This window comes from Thermobia domestica, chromosome 2 (genome assembly GCF_964235325.1).
Source record: "Thermobia domestica chromosome 2, izTheDome1.hap1.1, whole genome shotgun sequence".
Classification (NCBI taxonomy): domain Eukaryota; kingdom Metazoa; phylum Arthropoda; class Insecta; order Zygentoma; family Lepismatidae; genus Thermobia; species Thermobia domestica.
In genome coordinates this window covers 36,351,409-36,379,076 of record NC_137455.1, presented here as the reverse complement: position 1 = coordinate 36,379,076, position 27,668 = coordinate 36,351,409, and the positions used below count along the sequence as shown (strand labels likewise).

At 37.9% G+C, this 27,668-nt stretch overlaps 1 protein-coding gene across 6 annotated transcripts in view; it reads left to right on the top strand.

The window, feature by feature from the left end:
• Positions 1-3,971: 3,971 nt before the first annotated feature.
• Positions 3,972-27,668, top strand: part of mxt (Eukaryotic translation initiation factor mextil) — a 146,473-nt gene continuing 122,776 nt past the window's right edge. For 4 of the 6 annotated variants that reach the window (XM_081740647.1, XM_081740652.1, XM_081740656.1 and 1 more), the window contains exons 1-3: positions 3,972-4,074; positions 24,408-24,536; positions 27,183-27,329. In XM_081740647.1, the coding sequence (XP_081596773.1) occupies positions 24,419-24,536; positions 27,183-27,329 (265 nt within the window). In that variant the 5' untranslated portion in view covers positions 3,972-4,074; positions 24,408-24,418. Of the gene's footprint in view, positions 4,075-4,141; positions 4,167-4,487; positions 4,682-24,407; positions 24,537-27,182; positions 27,330-27,668 lie in introns of those variants that run through there. The other 2 variants (XM_081740644.1, XM_081740641.1) reach the window with 2 other exon arrangements.

The following is a 27,668-nucleotide window of genomic DNA, read 5'->3' as shown; positions in this document are numbered from 1 at the left end:
GCACTTAGACCATCTTATATGCTATAAACCCACCAGTGTCGTCAATTCTGTGCCAAAGAGAGGGCGTAACCCTCTAATGGCTAGGGTTAGGAGACACTCTACCAGCATACCATTTTGAAATGAAAATATATGCATAAAGTTTAAAGTACCAATCCCTAACCCTATAACCTTAAAAAAAACAAAAAACAAAAAAAAAAAAACACGAAATCACAAGTTGTGTGCTGTAATAGTAAGTGCTCAAGAAGTGTTGTGTGGATTAATTTGCTTTTTTATTTCGGGAGGAAATTCGTTGGTGACTGTGAAGGATATCATGGATAAAAGACGCATTTTGAGAGATCGGGAAATTGCTAGTGCACTTTTGGAAGAACTTGATACAGACAATTTTGATGCAGTTGAAGAAGAATTTGTGGACAGTGAACCTGATCAATTAGAAGTAGACGAAGTTGAGGATGAAATGAAATGAAATTTTGAGTTTTACGTCCCACGGTTATGCCGGTTAGGCTAAAGGAGACGGTGATAATGAGTAATGAATGAAATGGTGGAATGAAGAAAGTGGAGGAAACGGGAGAACCCCCAGAAACCTACGCACACGGTGTTTGTCCACCATAAAGTTCACTTGGCGGGAGCAGGGTTTGAACCCGAGACCCCTAGCACCAGAGGTGAACGCTCTACCACTGAGCCACCGCGGCCCCAAGTTGAGGATGATGTTATTGATTGTGACGATAGTGATTTCGATTCCGATTTTAATCCTAACGAGTGTGTTTCTTCATCCGACTCCGAAGAAGATAGCTTTTCAAAACAACGTCCCAAAAAGAGAAAAGCCGATTCACTCTCAGTGAAACAAACTTCAAAACAAAGACGTAGATCTGAAAAAAAAAAAACGAAGAATTAAGAAGTTTATCCTGGAAACCTAATTCTCAAAATTCACTTCATCTTCTTCTGAAGGAACCAGTTATCAAAGGAAGAAAACATGGAATGTGGTCAACTGTTGAACCTCGAAATAAATCGAGAGTATCTGCGAAAATTATAATACGTAACATTTCTGGTCCTATAGAGGATGCAAGAAAAATAACTTCTGAAATGGACTGCTGGTCTTTGTTCATGGATGACGAGCTGCTTAGTAAAATTTTACTTTACACAAATCTGGAGATGTCACATCAAAGAACAGCTTATACTCGAAACCCAGGCTGGGTAAATGATCTCAGTGTTGAAGAACTCAAGGCGTATATTGGTATTCTGCTCATTTCAGGAGCTAGACAAGACAATCACATGTCAACTAAGGTCTTATGGGGAAGCTTGGTTCGCAAGTGTATCCAAGTGTGATGTCTCATGAAAGATTTGTATTTATTTCAAACTGCCTTCGGTTTGATGATAAAATAGATAGAGCTGAAAGACAAACTAAAGATCCATTTACCCACATACGCTGGGTGTGGGAGAGATTTATTTCTCATTGTAAGAAGTACTATCAACCATCGTGTGAAGTGACCATTGACGAGCAACTCCTAGCATTCCGAGGAAATTACAGATTTAGAATGTATATACCAAGCAAGCCAGACAAATATGGTATTAAGATAGTTCTTATGGTCGATTCTAACTCATTTTACCTCGTAAGCGGAATTCCTTATATCGGGAAGGAAACACCAAATGGTAACAAAGGACTGGCTGAATATTTTGTGGAGGAACTATCACAGCCAATTCATGGATCTAATAGTAACACAACAACAGATAATTGGTTTACCAGCTTTCCCTTGATGACAAAGATGCTCAAGGAACACAATTTGACTATGGTAGGCACTGTAAGATCAAACAAACCAGAAATACCACCAGAGTTGTTATGTGCGAAGAATCGTGAGGCGGAAACTTCTATTTTCGTTTTTGATACCCATAATCAATTGCAACTTGTGTCATTTAGCCCAAAGAAAAACAAAGTTGTGCTGGTTGCTTCTTCCATGCACAATTCAGCCACCATATCAGAAGAAAGTAACAAGCCGGAGGTCATAGAATATTATAATAGAACAAAAGGTAGAGTAAATGTTTTTGACAAGCTGTGCAAACAGTACTCGTGCAGCAGAAAAACACGGAGATGGCCCCAGGCAGTTTTCTACGGTATTCTTAATGCAAACATCATTCACAAATTCAACATGGCATCAAGTGGATTAAAAGGATTGAACCGCCAAGAATTTAACCTTAATCTTGGACTGAAATTAGCACAAACGCATATGATGACAAGACTACAGTCTCCAACATTGCAGTTGTCTGTGAGATCAAAAATTAAGAGTATTCTGAAGATAAATGATAATGATGGAAATTCATATTCAGATTGTGTGTCAGCACTTCGTACGAAAGATGCCCGTCAAGGACGATGTCGCTTGTGCCCCTCTCGTGTAGACAGAAAGTATGCTGTGAAATGCTCCAAATGTGCTTCTTTTGTGTGTAATGAGCACAGAGGCACTTTCTGTAAAGCTTGTCAGTAAGGGTTCCTCTATGAAGTTCAGTTAAAGGACTTGTGCAATGAAAATGTAGCAAAGTTTTGAGAGCACTATTTCAGTAAAATCGTGTGCTCTAAGAACAGTAGGCTTTCAGTAATAAGCATTTCCTTAATCCGCATTTTACATTAAAAAAAGAAAAGGGTGAATTTTCACCCAGTCTAGTATTGAATGTATATATAATCTCTCACAATTGTCTGATACGCACCTTTTCTCCTATTGTCCAAAAAAGTGTATTTTAATATATGCCGAAAGAAATAAAATACACACAACGAAAACTTACGGAAATGTTTGTTTTAGTTTTGTAAACATTTTGGGTAAAGCATAAAAGTTTAATTATTAGTGATTAAACAAATGCTGACTAATATTTTATTGGTGAAGGTGGGATTTTAGTTCATTTAAGTTTTGCACAAGTTTCCTTTGATATTATTTACCGAAACATTGTCCAAGGGAAGCATAAGTGTATCTACTTTAAAATATAATTGTAAGCTTCAAATCAAATAAATCACACACAGACGAAAAACAATTAAAAAATATGTGGGTGAATTTTCACCCAGTCTAGTATTAGAAGACAAAAAAATAAATAAATAAATAAATAAAATAAAATAAATAAATCTAGTAATCTAGGGTTAAGAAGAAATTCATTAATCTCTTCATAATGACATCAAGAAGAGGACAGTACATAGTATGATTAATGAGATAAAGTCTAAAATCGGGATTAACTCTTCAATATTAGTTTCTTATTGACTAACATATTGTCAAAATGTAAGATACATATTAGTCGATAAGTGACTTTGAGCTGAACATAATAACATGCATAAGGATAAATTCTCATGTGTATTTTACGGAAAAATCGATTTTTTGTAGCTCTAAAAAGTGAGTGTTGTTCGTTGCCAATAACAGTTGACAGTTTTTTATTTTGCTGGAAGATATTTTTTATATAAAAAATATGTACTAGGTGTGTAGCAAACACGCTATTAACTAAAAGATTGTTTCAATTGTTTATTTCCTAACAGTGACACCTATATTACTTGTAAATTACATATTCTTTCTTTAAAAAGGGGATGAAGTTTAAAAAAATGAAATCTTTGAGTTTTACGTCCCACGATTATGCCGGTTAGGCTAAAGGAGACGGTGATGATGAGTAATGAATGAAATGGTGGAATGAAGAAAGTAGGAGGAAATGGGAGAACCCCGAGAAAACCCACGCACACGGTGTTTGTCCACCACAAAGTTCACTTGGTGGGGGCTGGGATCGAACCCAGGACCCCAAGCACCAGAGGTGAACGCTCTACCACTGAGCCACCGCGGCCCCTGGGATGAAGTTTAAATTGTCGGTGCCCAGTCAATTAATAAATTAAAAGAGTATTGATATAAACTGTGTATTATAATGAACACATAAGATAAATTGTTTAATCAAATATTGACACTAAATCATATGGACATGTTTGTAATTTTAATGACTTAAAATTTGTCATTATGCCTTAAGGAACTGGCAACCCTACTGTTTTGGAAAGGTGACAGTTGAGGAAATATTGTGTCGGGGAGTGGGGGAGCTTCTGGAGGAATTATTAGCAGGGTATTTCAGGTAATGTATTGTTTTTTGATATTGTGTAATCTGTCGTACAAATTACGTCAGTCAGATTAAAGTTCTCATTGGTATCCATATTTATAGTTATTGTACGTGGACAGTGTTACAGCTTCTGTGTCATGTCGTTTGTTAAAATGGGTCATATGTTTCGTGTATTAGAATTTTCTCTCATACACATAGGAACATTAATAATAATTCCAAATTACTTTTAAAATGACATTTGCAGAATATAATACGTATGAACACCACAATTCTTTCCTTATTTGGTACATTTGAAGCATCGACCATATATAAATAATTTTCTTTGTTAATTCGGGCGTAGATATTTCTGGTATTGTATGATTGAGTTGTCGCCAAATTGCTGTCATCATTGGTGTCCGCTATTCATTAAATACTATCATCAAGAGTCGTGAAGAGAAACATGACATTACGGAACTTACACTATTCTTGAAAAAATCTTATTAAAAAAAAAAGTTCAGGACAGAAACAATGACTAACATCGTTGGAATTTGCATGTGAAGAGAAAACTTTGGAAATTACAAAGAGATGACTTTCTAGGCTTGAATTAGTTACAGCAAAGTATAAATAGGTTACGATAGGCAAAGTAAGCTACTGTTATTCAAGTAACACGAAGATGATTGTTTAGTGAGGCCTATGTTGTTTATGTTCAAAGCTAATGACTTATTTTGATACGTGTGGACGTGTAAGCGCTGCACGTGCAGGGCAGATAATTGACATATTTATGTTCCTTGAGATGAGATGCAACCTCGTGCAGTTTGAACAGCTTAGATAAGATATCGTACCTGAGTCAGTTTATAGTTTAATTGTGTGGTAATGTTATTCTAGGTTAACATCGTTGATATAGTACTTTCAGATTAATGTGTCTTATGTATAGGGTCGTTGTTGAAAGGATATACTTACAAAATAGCAATATACGTATTTGAATGAACCAGTTTACGTAAAGCACTTCAGCGTAGAAATTAAACCACGGAAAATCTTGAGATACAATGTATTTTATATATAAAAAGTGCAGATTAATAAGGGTATTATGTAGTTTATCCCCCAAATTACTTATAGTGACTCCCTCAAATTAATACTGTATCGCCGGGCCACACGAAGATCGAAAAGAAAAGAATATTATTTAGTTTTTTCCCAAAATACTAGGTTGTGACCCTGGCCCACTTGGTAGTGATTACCGTTCGAAATACGGTGTGGATGTATAGCATAAAAACTAGTATATAAAACACCGGCCAATTTGTGCTAAGTGGCCACTAAAAAGCACGAATGCTATCTAAACGATTGAGTTCAGTTGATTTTGAGTTTAACGTCCCTTTCAGCAGCGACGCTATATTAGGCGGGACCTACTGACGAACGTGGTATCCGGACCACATGAGCACCCGCCGCTATCTAACCGAATTTGGGCATGAGCGCAGCAGCGGGGCCCGAGCGGCAACAAAGAGGTTCGTCCGTAAGGAGCAGGCGCGTCAGCGGCGGTGGGTTTACGCATAAACGAGGATAGTAGAAAGACGCTGTAAGGTAAAATGCATGGCGTATGAAATGAGATGAAATTTTGAGTTTTACGCAGGGTTTGAAAAAGCCCAACCCACCTGGGTCCATGTAGTTTTTTTCGGGTTTAATTGTTTTTTTTTAAATATTTCAATGTCTTTGAGGTAAAAGTGTTCAAATTTGATTTATATTTCAAGATTGTCATTGTCGCAACTTGCAACAATATTCCGCTCACTACTGTTTTGAAAAAATGGCCGCCATTTTGAAATTTTACATTAAATCACCGAGAAAATCTACACGGCAAATTTAGAACGTCTTGCTTCTATCCTCAAAATTTAAACTTAAAAGTCCGAAAATTGCACCCTGTAGCGTGGATACCATCTACTTGAAAAATGGCCGCCATTTTGAAATTTTACGTTGGTATGCCGCCAAAATCTATACAGGAAATTTGGTGTGTCTCGTGCTAAATTTAAGACCGAAAGTTGTACTATGTAATAATATGTGTGTGTGGTACAGGCAGACAAACGAACAAGTGTAGATCAAGTCATCCCAGTAGCCTTAGTAAATTTCGTCAAATATGAATACCAAATATATTGATTATTGGGATTATCGTTGAATTACGGGAATCATAACAAGTGTACCTTCACCAAATAGTCCCTCCCGCCTCTACATATAATGCCGCTTACAATACCAAGAACGACTTTGTATTTTTTTAACTTCAACCATTCACCCTAACCTGATCTTGACTCACTCTTCCTCACTAACCAAATAAATTCTCAAATTCATCTGGTAAATTTTCTGAAATTGGTCCGGTGACACAGCAGTTAATCCCTGGCTCACTTGATGGTGATTGCGTTTCATTATTTGTAACTGTGATGTCGTGAGTATAAATAATGTGAGCGTATGGCATAAAACCTACAGAGCATAAAACACGAATCAACTTGTTCTAGATGGCTACTAAAAAACACGAATGCTACCTAATCGAGTCATGTTAGGAGCGCAGAAGGGAATTCCGAGCGGTAGCGAGAGGGTGCGTCTGTATGTTTAGAACGGCTCACTATAAGTACCAGCTATGAAGCAGTCATTGGATTTGGGGGAGATAAAAATGCCATTCGATTAAGAATATGGGATGAATTTCTAAAATTCTGTTAGTCTACATCACTTTTGTTGCTGTAGGTAATACCACAGTGCGGTTCTAAAAAAAAAAAAAAAAAAAACTGACTTAATGACCAGTTCTGAAAACCAGGCGCTATAACAACACAATTGCATGTTATACGTAGGCTTATTTCTTTTGGCTATGAATTAGCTAGGCGGCAGACTCGTACAGTCGCTATGACGCTCGGGATTTTTCGAATCCTGCCCTAGAGCATCAACAACTTCTTTTTTCTAGTGCATGCGTAAATAGTTGCGTTCAGATAAATAATATGCTATAACAACAATTATTTATGCGTGAAACACGCACCAACCTGCACAAGATGGTTATTATTCTTGTTCATGGCAGGCTGAGCTGCTGGGCACTTGCCAAGTTTCATCCGTAGGGAAACACGTTAGCAACAGTGGTTATGCGCGTACGGTAACATTTTCTTTAAAAATCCACATATGTAATCATTAACTGAACTGCAGAATGAATCATTCCACGTCAAGAGGATCAGGGGCCAGGGTTTGTCCAAGTGGGCCCAGCCCGAGAAAGCCCGGTGGTTTTTTTTCGGGTTGGGCCCACCTGAAAATACCTTTTTTAGATTTTCGTTAGTATATTATTGGTATAACTAAGGTGATCACTTTGAAAGTGATTTTTATCAGATTTTGGTCTTTCCTTCGTCGAATTTGATACTTTCACATTAAGGTATACAACAACATTCAACATAAGGCCATTTTAATTCTGAATGCACTGAATGAAAATAAATAAATAAAATTTATCTTAGCTTGAAGTAATTATGGAACAAATTAATATTTGGATTATGTTTATAGCCAGTTTGAAGTAAAATATGTAATTTTGTATTTTGGAGAATATTTTCCGTGAATAGTGTGACTCTGCGGCGCCGAGGGACTTTATCCGTCATACATTTGACGGGTTTAAGTCCATAGGTGCCGGTACTACCAGTAAATATGTAAATACATTAGTAAGACTGTTGGTATTATTTCTTACCTTTGATGGTAACACAAGTATTCTTCAGTAAAATTTGGTTTTCCAACAACAACAGTTTGGTTCAGTCATTTGTTGCTACTCTTCAAATGAGCATTCTTTACAATCAACACCAGCAACAGCATAAAAATTCTTGTCAAATTTAAGAAGCTTAATGCTCGGAGTTTCGAAGATTACGTAACACTTACTATTTCAAGTCCTGAATTCAAACTTCCGTACTAGTAGAAATTACAATGGGTGATATCAATAAAACGGAGAAGTTACTCATTATTACTAATTTTGTAGTAGTTACTCGCATTGGTATCAATAAAAAGAGAACTGAGCACTACTCGTCTCGGCTGACCTCGGAGAAGCCCCGCCCTTTTGAAGTAACCACACCTCTATTCTCGAGCCGAGTAACTACTCCGCGTTTGATATCAATAAAAATCAAAGACTCCTCTGTGATGCTAGTAACTTCTCCAAATTTACAGAGCAAGCTAAATAGGTGACTCCGTGCGAAATATGGCACAGCATATTGTTTTGCTACGTAGAAAAACTTGTAAACTGCATAGAAATGTTGCAAAAACATTATAGATTCATGAAAGAAAATATAGAGTGGTTAGCACAACATTTTTTTAGGAGAATCAACCAAAATTTGGGGTGGTGCACTATGTAATGAGGAAAAGATGCGGGTTTTCTTGCGTTACGTGAGTGATCCTGAATTCCAGGTCGGAATGTCAAGGGATTCTGGTGTTGCTCAAAGTAATGTATCCATGACTACAACAAATGTAATGGATGCGATTATTGCAATATCTGAAAATTGATTGTTTCCGGAAGTGTGCGTAATATTCAAACAGCAAAGGCAGAGTGGCAAGAACAATATACATTTCCGGGTGCTATCGGAGCACTTGACTATACACACGTGGCAATAAAGAAACCTAGTACTTTGGAAACGAATACGCTAATAGGAAGAGCTCCTTCGTGGCTAAGCGGTTAGCGTAAATGCTTTTGGCATGAAAGACCCACGTTCGATTCTCAGCGGAAGCTCACGTGGTTCGGATTCCACGTTAATCAGTGGGTCCCATCTCATAGCCTCGCTACTGAAAAGGACGTTAAACTCAAAATCAATTCAACTCACCGTTGATAGGAAGGGTGTATACATGAGAATGTATTTTTTTATGCCAAGGCGAAAGGGGACACGTATGGTGTGGAAAACGCAATCGGATGGATGTGTTTTATGATGTGACTGGCTGGACTATTTTTAAAAAGGAAACAAAGGGGCCAAGTGTCTGATTTCGCTCTTAAAGCCAAACAATCTACAAAGACCTTGGCCAACACGTGATATTCGCCTGTCGTGTTAATCTTGATATTGCTGGATTCGAATCAACATCCATCAGCTCCAATAGGTTCGTTCCCATGGTTTCAGTGTTGCTTTCTTGTTTTCCGTTTTTTTCTTTTTTGTTTTATTCTCGCTCGAATATTAAAGATTCTCTTTTGGATTTGTGTCTCAGTCGTAGATGTATTTGATATTTCGTTGCATTTCACTGTAATTGCCTTCAAAGCTTCGGCTTTCCTTCGCGTACTTTCTGGTAACTGTGACTTTGAAAGTATCACTCGAAACTCTTATAATGTCCACAAATGCACTTTACCCACAACGAAATGACTGCCCAACAGATGGGAGAAATAAGTAACTACTTCTTTTATTGATAACGACTCAGTGCTACGTGCAGAGGAAGCGCGAGTAAACGTTCATAAATCTGGAGCAGACTAGACCTGAGTAGTGGCTTGTTTTATTGATACGAAATTGAGGGAGGAGATTACTCCAGGTGTAGTTACTCCGATTCTCGAGCAGGACTTCTCAAGAGTAGTTACTTATTTTTATTGATATCACCCAATGTTACAGTAAAAAAAACTGCAATTTCGGGAAAAACCCGTCGTGAAAGAAGTGCTCGGGAAATTCCAGCAATTGAACACACAAAGTATCGGAAGTGAATACTTCAACAATAAAATTATTTATTTTATGCTTGAAGGTATTTAATTTCATTTCAGATAGTTTGAAACATTTTTATAAAATATGAATTAAATTAATTTTCGAGAAAGAACCGTCTTGCAACAAGTGCTCGGGAAATTCCCGTAATTGGACGTACAAAGTATCGGGCGTGAGTTTCAACAATAAAACCGTTTATTTAACGCTGGAAAATGTTTATTTTGAAACATTTATTGTATAACACCTGAATTATATGTTTGTTTTAAATTAATATATTTTGTATTCATATTTGGCGAACGTCACTGAGACTCTTGGATCTACATTTGTTCGTTTGTCTGCCTGTACCAGACACACTACAAGGTACAAGTTTCGGTGTTTTAAGTTTAAATTTTCAGGGTACTTGCACGAGACACACTAAATTTCCTGTATAGATTTTGGCAGCATATCAGCATGAAATTTTAAAATGGCGACTTTTTTTTCAAAATAGCGGGCATCCACGCTACAAAGTGCAATTTTCGGTCTTTTAAATTGAAATTTTGAGGGTAGAAGCACGGGACATTGCAAATTTGCTGTATATTTTCTGAGCGATCCAATGCAAAATTTCAAAATGGCAGCCATTTTTCAAAACGGCAGTGAATAGGAAATAGTTGGAAGTTGTGACAATGACAATCTTGAAACATAAATCTCATTTTAACACTTTTACCTCAAAGATTTTGAAATATTTCGAAAAAAAAAAACACCCGAAAAAACCCATATGGGCCCAGGTGGGTTGGGTTTTTTCACAAAAGCTCGGTTTTTTTTCAAAACCTGCCAGGAGCCCCAGCTCACCATTTTTAAAATTAAGGAAATTTGGTGGGAAAGTTCTATATTGTCTTCTACTAAGTCAAATGTCGGTGTAATATCTGCTTTGATTGCATGTATATGGTCTTTCAAAGAGATATTTCTCACCTTAGATCTGGGTGCAAAGGTGTTAAATTTACCCAGCATGTTTGAAAGTTGTAGTAAATTATTAATATCTATTCTTTTGCACACTTGGACAACTTTTGACGCTGATTCAGAATACAGTTTGCTGTTTAAGCATAGCTATCAGGATATATTCCAACTCTTAAAAGATTCCGAAAAAAAAAATCATTGCACAATTCAGTGATCCCTGTAACTACGTTGTGAATGCACCAATTTAATCACAACTTGGAGGCATGATTTCCAGTCATGATGTCGATGTGTGGATTAAATTTATTTGCCACTGTCCAGCTAAACCCAAATATATGCATTTGCTGAAGCTGAGTCTAAATAAGTTTTAAAAAAAAATTAAGGAAAAAGTTTCTAATAGTAGACGTGTGTTTTTTGGTGAAAATTTGAGAGACTAAGTGAAGTTTGCGTTCATTAAGTATAGCATGATGCACAGTCATCGAGAATTATTTGTTTCCTGTAGGGGCAGTCGGTCGAAGAAGGGTAAAAGTTTTTCGGGCGAGACATCCCGATTGAGGGTTTTCTCATTCACGCTGGGATGGCACTTAACAGTAGTCTTCGCTTCCTTTTCCATTCCTTTCTTCCTCCTCAATTCCCCGAGTAGTGTGATCAATGAGAGACGTAATCCCTGATACGTGAGGGGCTAACATGGCCATGGGTGCCGAAAACCCAGAAATCTAATTCCTACTCAAAATAAAGTATACATGCTTAAAGACGGATATATATATATCAATTTAAAGCAGGAACATATTATTAAAATGAATAGAAACATACATGGTAAATTTGTGAAACGTGTGATATACAGAACATTCAGTTCTTGTGTTGGCTAAATAGGGCAATACTGACTTCGACATATTCTGAATAAGTCATCCAGGTGATGCTGATGCTGTACGTCTTGAAGTCATAAATATATGTTGCTCTGGAATCCAACAACTAACTTGAAGAGTTGGCCAATGGAAGTAGCAAATAGGGCCATGGGATGCATAGAACTATATGTGGAGTCACTATTTAATTTTAGTGCAAGGACTTGTTAAGTTTTAATCTGAAACAGTTTATAATGTCAAATCAGAGTGCAACAACAAATTGAGACCCTGTCTTAAAACTTTTAGGGACATTGTTATTATACTTCTAATTGGAAAATAAACGTGTATTTATATTTGGATTTTATGCATAATTTGTAGTTAATTATTGTAACATTTGTAGTAATATATGGATATCAGAAGATAAAGAACAAACAGTAAGTGGTAGTATAATATAATTATATCAGCTTCTCAAGATAAAGCAACCAATTAACGAGTTCGTCTCATTTCATTCTACCATGACACTACGAATATAAGTAGTATGTTGTAAATAACTGTATGCGAGAGAAAAAGAAGGAATGTTTACGAGAGAAATTTAAGGGAGTTCTATACTGAAAACAGGGTTGTTTCTACACCACGACAGAAATTTCTTGTTACGACACTACTGGCGCTAGAAGCAGCTGATGCTATTGTTTATTGGCTGTCAGCGTAACCCATGTTTGGCTCTGTACACCCTGCCCCATTGCTTGTGGGTCAATGTAAGCAGACTGGTTATTCTTTAGGCATATATTGAATACAAACAAATGAAGTAGGAGGGTGCAAAAGTTTCCTAGGCCCAGGGACAAGGGCGAACAATTTTCTGCAACCCAGGGTCACAGCATACCTAAATACGAGTCTGCAAATCTCCAGGAATAATGACATTGGATCACTACTTTGGCCGACTTTTGCATTACATACGGAAACATTCGACGAACGTTATACGAATATAATTTAATCACCTTTAAGGATAACAACATAAGGAACTAAACTCGCACATGCTTACAAATTTCACTTGTACTAATTTTGGTATACGTCTGTTATTTAGTGATCACCAGAATGTTCAGTGAAGATGCTATCTTCCTCAGCGGCATTGTCTTCAAACATTTACAACAAACTTATCATGTAACGTGGTATCCACCGTTACAATATAGCAGTATCGAAAAAAAAGTTTTTTCTAGTAATAAAAATATGTAAAAAAAAAAAAAAAAAAACATTATTAGTAACAAAAGTGTCGCTTTTTTGTTTGTTTTAACTTTCACAGAATCTCAGTTAAACTTCTTCCGATGTTAATCAAAACTTCCTTAATAGTGCAGATGCCACCTTAATATTGTAGACAGTGCTAATATTTCTAGTTCTGAATGATGCCATGCATTCAATAGATTTTCTGCTGTTTTTGGCTTGTCATAAGTATCCACAAACTAATACACCATTATAAAAAAAATATTATAAAATAAATGTCTCCACAGTAGCTGTTCATTACTTGTGCATTTATGATGTGTCCACTGACAGTTCTCTGAAGGCTTGCATTAGTTACAGTTCACCTTATGGTACCACTAATACCATCACAGGGTGACTTGCCATGTGTCGTTGCAAAAAATGACCACTGGGCCTTTAATTGAAAATCGGCTTCATGATACGAATTCAAGAAGGATTTACAGTTCTTATACTGTTCTCAACAGTTCAAAGCGCTGAAGAATCTGAAGGTGGATTACAGAGACAGAAGAATAATATACCAGCTTTACAGAAACCAGACAGCTGTTAAAGAAAGATCAGAAGGAAGCAAGAATAAGTAAAAGAGTAAGGCAGGGGTGTGGACCTCTCCTGTTCAGCGTCTATATAGAAGAGACTATGAAAGAATTCTTTGATAAAAACGAGAAAGGCGTAAAAGTAAATGGTCAGGTTTTCAGCACAATAAGGTTTGCAGATGATATAGCATTGATAACGGAGAACGATGAGGACTAGCAGGAAGCACTTTCAAGCTTAAACGATCAACTGGAAAAATCATGCGAAATGAAGATAAATAAGAAGAAAACCAAAGTGATAAAGTGCACAAGAGCAGGATAGGAACGGGCAAACGTATGGCTAGATAGAGGGAAAATCGAAGACGTTAAGACGTTCCTCTATTTAGGAAGTCTGATATTCTCGGAAGGAAGGAGTGAAAAAGAGGTTAGTTTCAGAATAGCACAGGCTAAAGAAGCATTCGATAGGAAGCATTCCAGGACTGCTAACATCAAGAAATGTGTCCTTGGACGTTCGAAAACGATTTATTAAGATCCTGGTATGGAGCGTGGCGCTTTACGGATCAGAGACGTGGACATTGAAAAAAGCTGAAATATCCAGGCTGGATGCATTTTACTGTGGTGCTAGCGTAGCATGCTGCGCATATCATGGACCGAAAGGGAAAGGAATGAAGACGTATTAAAGGCAGCTAATGAAAGACGACAGACCATTAAGATGGCAGGAAAATGAAGAAACAGCATGCTTGGCCATCTTATTCGGCACTCCGATTGTGGATCACCGTGTTGATAGAGGGAAAGGCACAAGAAAAACGAGAAGGAGAAAGACTAAGTATAGAATATCTAGATGCAGTTACGAAAAAGAGACCATATAAAGGTATAAAACAGCTCTCCCAAGGGAGAGAAATGTTTTAAAATTTTCATGTTGCCCATCAACCTATGGTTGAGGTGAAGAAGGTAATGTGATGCACAACCGTCAGTAAAATACTTTTTTTTTTTTTTTTTTTTTTTTTTTTGGTCACATGTTGAATATTGCTTATTTATGAAACTTGTCAAAAGTTGCTGTGTTGCATATACCATTGGGACATCGTGATCTGTATCACCACTTAAAATACAATCCTACAAACACAGTTCTGCAACAATCCTGTGTTGCAGAACTCTATCTTCTTTGAAATAAAGAACACAAGCATGCAGTGTGGAAGTCATTGGTCTAGTGGAGTCCTTGGGCTTCATCTTGAATGACAAATGAATGATTTTCACTGAAGCCCATCAGTATCAATGACCACTTCAACCATAACCGCAGGATCAAGGTCTCCAAACTTTGACATTAAACCACAATCTTGATCAGATCATGTTTCTTCCAACTCAGTGGCTGATAAAAGTAGTTTAACATTTTGGAGAACCATATATATACAGGGTGTCTCAAAAGTCCCCTGACATAGGGTAATTCTGTTATTATCAGATTTTCAACAAAATGTAAGAGGGGAAACCGTCTCCAAGTATGAAGTTTTCAATCTAAAGTGAAGAAATTTTTATAAATCGGAGTAGCCAAATGGGCTTTGTACAGAAGGCTGTTTCAGCCTTATGGTAGTGAAGTACAGACCCGTGCCGTAGGGCGTAAAACCCCGTTTCCACCAGTGATTATGTTCGATGTGAGAGCCCCGTTGGTTAACGATTGCACGACATCGTAGTTTCCACTGGAGGAGACCTCTATTGAGCACTGCCTGATCCAATTTCGCCCACTCCTCCTTGTCCAATTTCCAAAGGTCACCAAGTGTGGTCGGACGACGCTTATGGATGTTCCGTTTGAGGAGGTCGAAAGCACAGAAGTCCATAGGGGATGCATCTGGTGACTTGACGGGGATGTCTCGAAATGGGATAGCCTTTACACCTGTCTCCTGTTACATACGTGGCATGTAGGCCACAGTTCGTTTGGCAGTATGGCTGCTGGCCTTCTCCTGGTGGATGAACACTCTGTCAGTCGCCGCATTCACCTTGACATATGATGACACCCGGTGTATCGGAAGCTTTCCTTTTGCACAGAAACCCGTCACTACCATAAATCCCTTTGGAAAACTCTCCTTGCAGGAGCGAATCCACTTTGCATGATCGGTTCCATCACTGCGGCGGTAGTAAATTGCATGCATCTGCCGTGATCCTATCAAATAGACCCATGCTTTGTCTAAGGTGATCACATAACGCCATTTGTCACCTGCCAGGTAACCTTCATACGGCCTTTTGAGTGCCACCCGCCGTTCTGCGATGTGCGTTGGCTTCAGAACATGGACCCGCCGCTTGTGTGCACTTATGAGTACCAAATGGTCGCTTATGATTCGGTGTACAGTTGCAGTTGACCGTCCAACACGCCTCGCTATGTCACATTGGGTGGGTGGATTCTCCTGGGTCACAAACCGGCGGACCTTGGCAATGACGTCTTAGCTGCGTTGTGGAGCCGGTTGCTTCTTTTGCCCCTTTTGACGACGCATGGCTGGTTTGCTCTGGGTTTGCATTGCGATGGATGGCTGCATTAATTCCCTTATCAGACACTGTGAAACCTTTCTTCTTCCACTGTGTTCGGCTATAGCTGTAGCCTATATCAGAAAGTGCTACAATGTAGCCCTCCCAGAAAGGGTCGATTTTCGGCTGCCTTCTGCTCGCACACGTCTCTCCTCTGCACGGCTTGTACGCAAGTGTCTTGCTACTCGTACTGCGTGCGTCACGTTGCTGACGCGAAACTAGCGCCTCTGATGGCGACTGTAAATTGCTACCATAAGGATGAAACAGCCTTCTGTACGCCCAATGTTAAATGAAAATGCAACGTTGCCATTTACCTGGACCCATAACATAAGTGAATAAAGTTACGGTCTTTTACTCTAACATGACGATGACCAGCTCCCATTTCAAACAGTACAGCCCAAACGATGTACAACTACCAAACGAAGTCGGTGTTCAACTCTTGAACGACCAAGGGGGCGCGGTGGCTCAGTGGTAGACCGTTCACCTTCAGTGCTTGGGGTTCCTGGTTCGATCCCAGGTAGCGCCGTGTGGACTTGGTGGTGGACAAACACCGTGCTCGTGGGTTTTCTCGGGGTTCTCCCGTTTCCTCCCACTTTCTTCATTTCACTCATCTCTCATCATCACCGTCTCCTTTAGCCTAACCGGCATAATCGTGGGACGTAAAACTTAGATTTCGTTTCATTTTCTTGACCGACCAAAGTGATTAGTATGTTTATTTGGGTTCAGAATGGGGTGTTACTACTTGCTTTCAGGCAAAGAGTACCTACCACAGTTACCTGGATATACTATGCCTCACTGCTGCGTCGTTGCGGGATTTTGTGAAATCCTAGAACACGACATGCTGACAAAAGATGAACTTCTCCTGGAAATCAACGCACCCGTTCACTGCTCGAATGTTGGTCAGACATATGCACAACCCTGGGTATGAAATCCGTCATAGTTCACGTTTTCTCTTGACCGCACACTATCTTCATTTCACATCTTCCCAAATATGCAGTCATTTCTTAGGGGCAAGTATTTCGCGTTCGGACCTATATTTCATTTTTCACAGGCTACAATTTGTTCTAATTTTTTAACAACCGGTTCTGTATACACCCTGTATGAGTTTCAGATATAAATAACCCTCACCCACTACACTCATGTGATTCAGTTCTCATTCTTGATGTCTGAGCATTTGAGATTAAGAAATAACGGCTTATACCTTGTTCTGAGAGATCATATGTTTAACTCTGTAGCTGTAAGAATTTCTAAAAACAAAGATAAACTAAACTTTACTTGTTCTTCGGTATAACTGGGTAAATTTACTGTTACATCTGGATATAACAAACTGTTCTGCGAACTCGAAATGTTTTAACAACCAGTTGTAGCGAACCGGCTGAATAGCACCACTGATTTTACACAATGCACTAATTGAAATTTCTGTACAATATTTTTTTCCGTACTGCTACCCACGAACCTATAAAAGGAAGAAAACAAACTAAGTTATTTGCTAGTAGTTTAGAGTAGTATCAGGAAAGTTTCATATTGAGCTATTACTGCAATAAACCATTTGAAAGGTTGATGAACTTCATCATACAATGCATAGACTGCTGCTTCAGTCTTCGGTAAATTCGTGGCTGAAGAACCAACGTATTTTAATCCTATACTCATAATCTAAATGCTTACCTGGGCTTGAATTACCAAAATAACAGAATATTAGATTACTCCCTGTTTTAAATTCTTCAATCTTAAATATCTGTTATTGTATGGAATTTACCAGTATGTGAGTTCATAAACGAACAAAAAGAAATTCTTAACACTCACGAGTCAATTATGACAAGGAGCCGTCGAAAGGTGTACGATTAAATTAATAAAACGGGTGATTTGGAGTTTAGTATTTCATTACAATTGTGATCGAACTGCCCGGTCATTCATGGTTCGAGACTCCAACCGAAAATATTCGACGAAAAGCAATACGACAACCCTGATCCATTACCAATACAATACAAACAACTTCAACTAGTTCCTTGTTTCTTTTTTCCCGACAAAGGAACGTATTTTGGATTAACTTTCTCCATTCCTGCGCATGTTCCACAACATGCAGTCCAGCTTCTTATAGTTTGACCATGCTTCGGTGTAAGTATTCTCCAAATCTTTTTTTAGAGACTTATCCACGTCTCCCATAAAAAAAGAGGAGGATATGTCACTATTCTATCCAAGAGCAAATTAGTCTCAATTTTCCATAATTCGAACTAGCACTAGCGAGCCCCAAGTTTTCAGTGCATTTACAGTACACAATATGAACGGAACCTTGTAAGTTTGGAACGGCTAGAGAGAGTGACACTGTATCTTAGATAGGGGTAATACAGGTAAAATTCCATCTATTACTGTAATAGTACCATTATGTTGCCAATTTTGAAGTGCACCATCTTGGATTCAAATTCAAAATTTTTATTAGCAAGAGGATCATTTGACATCGTTTTAAAGTAGCTTTTCACCACAAATACATATCTGACGTTATTTCTATCTTCTCTTTGATCACTTAATGGTTATTACCATCAAATATCTATTTATTAAATTACTATTGTCTTTCCGGACTTACATGGTATCTGTGCCTCATATTGTATACTGTCAAAGCATTCAAAACTTAGGTCGCTTGAGGTACCATTTAATGTTATTCAGTTCAGCTCTCATTTTCCTCATGGGGTTATTTTGGTCTAATATGGGACTCTTTTGAGGGATGAGATTGAAAAAAAAAAAAAAAAAAATGCTGGGAAATCGAAAAATAAGGACCACCTTCATATACAGGGTTTTCATAAAGTATGGACGGATTTAATTCGCTTATAATTTACATAAAAATGCTCATATTGAAATCAAATAAAGTGCAAACGGTAGCGGAAGGATTAAATTTTTACCTGTAATCTGCACCAGCTCAGTTCATTCACCGCCACACCTCCAACTGGGCGCCATTTACGTCCACACATTCTCGTAGGACCGTCTAGGAATCGACTTCTGTGGGCTGTTGATGCTGCTTTCCCTTACCCTGCTCACTGTTGTAGGCGATGTTGGCGGCCTCCCACTTCGAGGACGGTCCAGGACGCTTCCTGTCTCCAAGAACTTAGCATGCAACTTTCGGATTGCACTCTCAGTCGGTGCCGGCTTTTTGAACTCTTTGGTGAACTTTCGACACACCAGAATTGGCCTTGCCCTCCCTCTCCCTCTCTCAACGTGTTCAGAGTTGCCGCTTATCTAACAGTGTTGCCAACTAAAAATTTAATCCTTCCGCTACCAGCTTTTTTTGAGATTTTGTTTTCGCTTCGCAAATTGCTAAACAAATTTAAAATTGCACAGCAATTTGTAAGTTTGTATCACATTTTCGACAGTATAGAAAAATATTACATTTTTCTGTTTCAAGTGGAGGGGAAACAATAAAAAGGTATCCTTTTTTACATTATCACAGACAACAAGGATAATGAACAGCACTCGAATTAAAAATAATGTTTTTAAGTGTGCTAACGTTGTCCAGACATTGTCTAAGCCGATTTTAAATGCGTCCATATTGGGTTTTTTCTAAGTGCTGAATCCCTAACGCTGTCAGGAAACGGGAAAGTGGAATTGTGCTGTCTACGAAATGAACATTCATTTTTACCAAAGAACACAGTAAATTAATTTTACATAAATGTTAACTGAGATTGTAGCCAAATTCTACTCCGCACCTGTTCATTATCCCACTTTTCTGATAATTCTAAACCAAATATTAGCAAAAAGAATATATCTGGACCAGTGCTGTGAAACAACTAGAGGCGTCATTCATGAAGCCCTTACCAGAGCTTGTCACGACTGTGGAGAGAAAGGGGGAAAAAAAAGACAGGAATGGAAAGTACTGCGAAGTTGATGCTTTTGCTAGTGATCATATTTCCGAAATGTAAGATAGTCTTACATCTCGAAATCTCATTAACGCGCTTTTTATTTCCATATACAATACGTCAAAATACACAAGGTACCTTTGTCGTCAATTAAAAAAAAAAAAAAAAAAAAAAAAAAAAAAAAAAAAAAAAAAAAAAACCTATATTACATGGAACATGTAAGACAAATGAAAACATCTAAACATCTTTGTCTTCTGCAGTCAGTCCTGCACAAGCTCTGGTGTATTTCGCTGCACTATGATTGGTATTAATTTAGTAGCCATGGAATCACAAACACTGAAATTACACTTACAAAACAATGTTTCTAGACGGACACGAAATAAAGCGTATATTGCTTGTTCTGAGTTAGCACGGTACTAATAACGGACTCTTTAACTCTAGTGAAATATAACATCCTTCCACGGAACCTTCCCGAAGAGTTCTTGTGAGCTCTTGGAAGACGTCCCACTAACAACTCGTGAAATGATGTGGCTTCAACAAGGCGATTCCCTGCTCATTTTGCAAGAGTTGCTAGACGAACTGTTCCTCGTTTATTCCCAAACAGATTGATCGGAAGAGGAGACCGGTTTCCTGGCCAACTTGTTCTCCAGACTTGCTTCAGCGCGATTTTTTTTCTTCTGGGGACGTGTCAAGGAGCTGGTTTACCAAGGGCGTCCTACTACAAGGGACGACATGATGAAGAGGATCCGTAATGTGTGCCATGGACTAAGTTCAAATGAAGTGTTAAAAATGTCCCGGTACGCATTCGCATGTGTATCGCAGGTGCTGAACAATCCTTTGAACATTTATTGAGAGTTTTCTGTAATTCCAAGTGCGATATATTGATAAGAATGTTCAGAACTTGCAGTTCATGTTATTTATTTTATTTATCATTTTCAGTTTATTTATTTGTACTCTTCTTGAACAATTATTTGTGCATAGAGTCCCGAAATGCAATGAGTTTTATTGCTAGGACTTGACATCCAGAATTGTTTCATACCAGGCCCGCAACCAGCGACAGAGGTTTGGGGGAAGGAGGGGGCATAAATATGTTAGGGGAGGCCAAGTCATTAAAGATTCTCTTACAAATAGCTAAATTGTGTTTTTTGTATTAATAATAGCATTTTGTGTTAAGGTCTGGAGGGGCAACGGAACTGTTTCATACGTAGTTTAACTTAAAATCTGAGTTTTTCTCTGGTTTTCTGTTTTAAATTGGTTCTGAGCCCGGAATTTAAACTACGTTTTGTCCCCCAATATTGATCTCGTTTTTTGATACGTGCACGAGATATGTCGTAACATTTGATACTGAATGCTATAAAGAGTTTTCAACAGTACTATTTAATAGAACATGCGTTATCTGGTGTTCTTTTGGAGTCATCCCAACTATAAAACTGTTGTTCTGTAGCTGCAATTCAAGAATAAGTAACACACGTCGATGCCTAATCGTAGAATTTAAGGAAAAATGTTTCCTGTAAAAGTTTTCTTTTTCAATAGTGCTTCCAAAGAAATCGAAATTGATATCACTTTCCATTTGAAATTTTGGAGTTGACCCCCGCTACGCCACTGGATATGAAAGCATCACCATTTGATTCTTCACATACGATTTGGTAATTCAATTTTTAGTTTGAAATGTCTACGTGCACTACGAGCCAAAAAAAAAAAAAAGCCTGGGACGGGTGTTAAGGTCTGGAGATACACCCGGTATATATATATAGGGTGCTAATGAGCTATATCGAAAAACTTGAAGAGGTGATTCCTCACATGCAAATAAGAGAAAAAGTTCATATGGACCTATAGCGAAAAGTACATAGTCTCAGAGCTAGGGCTGTCCAAAATCGCGAAGAAGCCAAATTTCAAGAGGCCATATTTCGAATTCGAGAGCGTAAAGGAAGTAAAGGAAGTCACGCATGTTATGAATAAAGATATAAAAAAAAAAAAAAAAAAATGGAAAGAGAAAAGTTGTTGAAATAAATGGTTTTCAATGTAAAATGATGGAAGTTTTCCAATTACCAGCCGTTTGGGCCCCACACAGGTTAGGCGCCCTATGTTAAGCTCTCCTCCACTGCTACTGAGGAGAGCCTAACCTGTCTACCAGCCCCATCAATTCTGTGGACTGTTGGACAGACAATGTGTGCAGTGTTTTCTCGGGGTTCTCTTGTGTCCTTTCATTTTCGTCATTCCACCATTATCATCGATCTCATCACCGTTTCTCTTAGCCTTGCTGCATAATCGTGAAACGTTAAGCGAAAAAAAAAAAATATCAATTTTACCTTTTTCCACTGGACTCTCTTTGCTTTCAATTCAGCAACATCGTAATGTGACTGCACTTCGATATATATCATCTGGATACTTCACAGATATTTTTCCGATCTTCAATTTATCTTCTTTTTCCCTTTTTATTTGATGAATTGTATAGCGAACGGCCTTATAGTGTAGCTAAAAATTGAAATTATTTACTGAAGCACCCAGGTGGTGACTGCAAATCCATACTACGTTTCGTTAATCCCTCATCCTCTTCAGCAATGTAAAAAAAAAAAAAAAAAAACGCTGAATGGACTACAGTATTTTGAAGCCTCCATTGCAAAGACAAATTCAGTGTTTTTGAATCACTGCTATAAAAAATCCTTGTCGAAAACCACTCCTTTTTCTTGTACGTCAACAGCCGACCATATTGTCGATAAATATTAGTGTTACAATAGTCAACTAAAGAAAATCCTTCATATTTACTGCAGTGATTACTAAAACTAAGGAACATTTTCGAGGATCACAATCATTATCAGCTACTAGAGGTTAAAGAGCTATAAATTTAAAAATATGTGGAAAAAGTGATGAAAGGAAAGCGATGAGAAGAGAATTCGAAGTAACCCCACAACTTTCCCATGATCCTTGAAAACGTTCCTTAACTTTTCACAATCAGTGCGGTTTCTTTTGTTTGCTATTGTGACTAGGTGGACCCGCGTAGCGTAGTCTAGTCGCTAACGCTTTAGTCTTTGGTGTGAGCGGTCCCGGGTTCGATTCCCGGTGGGGCCACTCGGTCGAAAAAGTCAAAAAGTTTTCAGGCCAGACACCCTGAATGAGGTTTTCCTCATTCACACCAGACAAGTGCCGGGGTGATACCTAACTTATAGATCCCAGGCCGCTTCTTTCCTTTCCCACTCCTTTCTTCCTTCCCTTTCCTCGGATAGTGTCCTCGCCGAGGGACGTTATCCCTCAAACATGACGGGCTAAATGGCCTTAGATGCTGAAAGCCCAGAAATCTAAATCCTAAAGCCTGTTGTGACTACTATCACTGTCCGCAATATACGTATACTGTTCAATATCTCGTGTTAATTATAACATGGTATACTTTTCACAATGTGTTGATTTATTTCTCTGTACTGTTTTCGAATTATTTCCCTGCAGTATTTTCGAAGTAATATTCTAAGTAGATGTCGGTTAGTTAATTTCTTGCAACTAACTGATTAGACGTAGTCATCCTAGCACTTTTTACTTCTTCTTCTTCTTTTTTTCTACATGCATAGGTATTGGAAGTTTTACAGAACAGATATGTTCATATGTTGACAGGTGTCAGAGCGAAAACGGTTAGCGATATCGAGAAGTAGGCTTTTGCAATAGATTCTGCGTCCCAAGAATAGGTTCCATCTCTTTCATTAACCTTCTGTTTAAACTGGAAGCTGTAGAAATCAAACTTTCCTGGTTTCAGCGTTGGTTTCCATAGAATAAAAATAGTAATAGATAGCGATAAGCGATTTTTGTAATCGATTCAGAACCTCAAGACGACATGCCATCCCGTAATACTGTGTTAAAACGAAAGTGATTGAAATTCACTCATTTTAATATTGATTTCCATAGAGCAAATCGAGAATATGCTTTTCGATATCTCGTACCTTGTAAGAGATGTCGAGAAGCGCTTTCTTGCAGTCCACTCAGCATCCTAAAAAATAGGTTCCATCTTGTACGTTGACCCGATATTCAAACCAGAAATAGAAGAATTGAACCGGTTTCGAACGGTGATTGTCATACAATGAAAGCTAGCGACAAGCAGTTTTTTGCAATCGATTCCGAATCTGAAAAAAACGTACCATCCACCACCTGTAGAACCAGGAGTGGTTGCAGTTTACAAGTACTTCCGCTTTCAATAATTTCCATAGAGGAGAGACGATAAGAAATGTCGAGAAGTAGTCTTTCGGAATTGATTCAGCGTCCCAAGAAGAGAGACTGTTTTCTCTATTAACCCTCTTTTCAAACGGAAGTGATAGAAATCAATCATTTCCAGTTTTAACTTTGTTCGCCATAGAAAAAACGATAATAGATTCTTTCATTAGGCTAACAGGTTTCATCTCTCACTATCTCTGTATTGCAGCTGGAAGTTAGATCTGTGTCAGTATTGAATTCGCATAGTTTGGAACTCTACCGTAGTTTCATTTCTTCTAATTTGCCGATATATCGCCACTCCAGCTATAAAGTAATCACATCGCTCCGTTATAATTCACAGCATTGTATTTAGTTTTTAGTTTTAACGTAGTATTAAAATACTAATGTACTCAGTAACCCTTACTTGTCATTTTCAATTTTTCGCAGTCTGAAGACTGGTACAGCTGTCGCAACAAATTACCTGAAATACATTTTTCAGCTTGCGTTGTCTTTTATAATGCTGTGTGATAGTACCTTTACTATTTTTTTTGAAAATTAATTCGTTTTTCATGCCCGATTTGAGATTTCTTTGTGCCAATAAGAACTGCATGTATTTATTTATCCCTTTTTTTACAGTTGTAATCAAGATGTCTACCCACAATGTGGCTCGCCTGACAAAGACAGTGAAGAAGTTAGAGAAACCCAGACCTCTGAAATTGGCTGGCAACCAGAATCGCCATAGTCTAATAGATGTTACATCACCAGGTAAAAACTTAAATTTTATCATTAGAAGGGACTAACTAGTATAGTATGAATTTGAGTTTTTATGAGTGAGACATTGGACATAGCGATAGTTTTATCGAAAATTTACCACATGTGCCATACATTACTCAGGATATTAGTATATTGTTACTTAGTCTTGTTAATAATTAACTGAATACGTTGCAATACAAATCTTCGGAATCTGAAATGATTTTCCACATATTTTTATTTTCAATCAACCGAAATTCCTGTTCTTGTGACGAGAAGATCGAAATATTTGAAAGATAAATTTGAATCCCTCTTCCCCTCTACGATAATTGAATCAAAGTGAAATGACAAAAACTCGGTTGAGTCAATTACTATGTTCAAACACCCTCATCTGAAACGGTTCAACTGTTGCTTTACCCTGGTCATTTTATAAATACAAAATGGAAAATTAAAAATTGAAATTCACAATTTTCCTCCTTTACAATCGAAATTTTCGAAAACGCTGGAACACAACTATTTTACAAGGCGCATATTTAAAAAAGGGGACAATATTTTTCTTACGTAGGGTTGGCAACAATGAAGTTGAGCATGGCAGGAGGATACCCTAGTATTCTGTGCTTGCAACGGAGATAGAATTGTCCGAGTAGAGTTGCGTACGCGCGGGTAATAGTAAGATGAAATGGCTGCCGTAACACAAAATCCCGCCAGATCTGAAGTGAGATCTGTGATACGATTTCTGAACGCCAACGGACAGAATGCAGCTAACATCTATCGAGAATTGTATGCCATTTACGGACCGACAATAGTGAGTGAAGGGAAGGTCAAGCAATGGTGCATAGAGTTTGGGAAAGGCGTTCAAATATTCATTACAATGAGCGTAGCGGGAGGTCTTCTATCCAGACGGACGATCTAGTGGAACGCGTTAACGAGAAAGTGCGATTCAGTCGCCGGTTCACAATAACTGAACTCGCTAAAGAGTTTCCAGAAGTGTCTGCGAAAACAGTGTGACGAATTGTGACTGATAAACTGGGTTACCACAAACTGTGTGCGAGATGGGCTCCAAAAATGCTCAGCAGACGCTCATAAAGAGTAAATAATGACAGATACACGTGATTTTTTTGCCCATTGGAGAGGATGGAGAAGGCTTCTTTTCTCACATAGTGACAAGGGATGAAACTTGGACATCGTACGCCACTGGGAAGTCGAAGCAGCAGTCATTGAAATGGCGGCATTCTGGTTCTCCCAAAGCGAAGAAATTCAAACACTATCAGTTCACAAAATCATAACAACCGTGTTTTAGGACAAAAAGGGTGTGATTGTGGAATTATTGGAACTAGGACAATACACGTCTGCTGTAATTGTTTGTCAAACACTGATTAATCTTTGACGCGCCTTCCAAAATCGGTCGAGAGGAATGCTACGTTCTGGAATTCTTCTAATCCATGACAACGGCCGCCCACACGCAACAGCTTGTTCTGTTGGAACAATTCAAAGATTATTGTGGGAACTCTTCAGTCATTCTCCTTATAGTCCCGATCTCCCCCCCCCCCTCCAGTGATTTTTTTCCCCCACCTGAAAAAGAGGTTTACATCGCAGCGTTTCAACTACAGTAAAGTGCTCAAGACGTACACAAAGGATATACGGAAACTTGTACAATCAGAAAAAAATATTAAGTATAGGTTGGAGCTATCATTTCTTATACCTCCAACCTATATTTAATATTGTTTCTGACTGTACCACACTATCAGAAATGTCTGAAGGTTCATGGTCACTACGTCGAAAAATAGCCAAGTTACGTACTTATATGTAAATCGTAATAAATTTCTCCTCTTCTTGTCGTAATCCAAAGTATCTGGTACGAAGTGGCATTAAATTTCTAACACAGATTTATAGGAAATGTAATTCACATTTATATTAAGTATTTTAGAAGCATAGATCGGGAATGCTATCCAGAATGTTTTAAATTTTTTTTTCTGCAATGCAGTGCTGCTTTAGTTATTGTGGATTTACAAAGCATGCCACTTCTCTTTTATCTTTGAACTTTTCAATTAAGAAAAAAAAAATAAAGAAATTGTTTAGGACAGTGTAAGAATAAACTTAATTCAGGTGTGCAATGGTAGCTCATTTCGGTTTGAGAGATTCCAGTTAATATTCCAGGCGATGTAACTTGTGGTGGACGACATTTTGCCCTTGGGTTTTTATGGGTCTCCCACTTCCTCCATTTTTCAGCTCCACCAATTTTCTCATCATTCACTTGGAGTACAACCCTGTTTCTTTAGCCTGCACGGAATAACTGAAAAATGTTCAACTGAAATAAATAAATAAATTCAATGATTAGTAATTAATATGATGGGATGCGAATGTATTGGTAGTAACAAGTATTTATTTTTCTTCTTAAATACACTGAAAAAGCTGTAAGTGTGTCTTGAAACCGTGTACAGATCTTTTTGTTTGTTTAATGTATGAAGTTTCTTTTTATGTGCTGTCAATTCAAATTGTACTCTTGAGGTACGTATTAGAAGGTACAGTGGCAAAGAAATAGAGATTTTAATTAAACTGTATCAATGTAGTCAACTCAGCTATTCTGTCAAAAAGTAGTCTGAGTTTGATAATAAGTTCAAAATTTGTGCCAATATTGATTTTTTTTCCTCTCTCTTACAGTAAGCTTACACGAGCTTATGGCTTTGGTGGATGATGTGGCGACGCACATTATAAATGTAAATTACGACAAAACTCTGCAAATGACTATTTTTACTCTATGCGCTAACATGAAGATTTACGGACACCAGTTGGAAACTATATACAAAGGTAATGTCTTGATTTTTTTTTTTTTTTTTTTTTTAATCCAGGTATTCTAAAGTTCTATATAGTGTACGCTAGTAGCAGTAGATTTAGGTTTTTAAAAGTTACTGAGAGGAAGACTATTCGGAAATCAAACCGTTCTGTGAAAGTATGAAATTATTTTAAACTTGATCAATAGATATTTTCTTTTGAACAAGAATTATGTGGTGGTAGACTTTATAAAAAATGTGAAATGCAAGAAGTTTACACCTCAAATTTCAGCGACTATCCTTTGAAAGGGAAAAATTACTTAAGGAAAATGTAAATGAATGTAATGCATTTTATGAGGAAATGAATTGTGCAAGA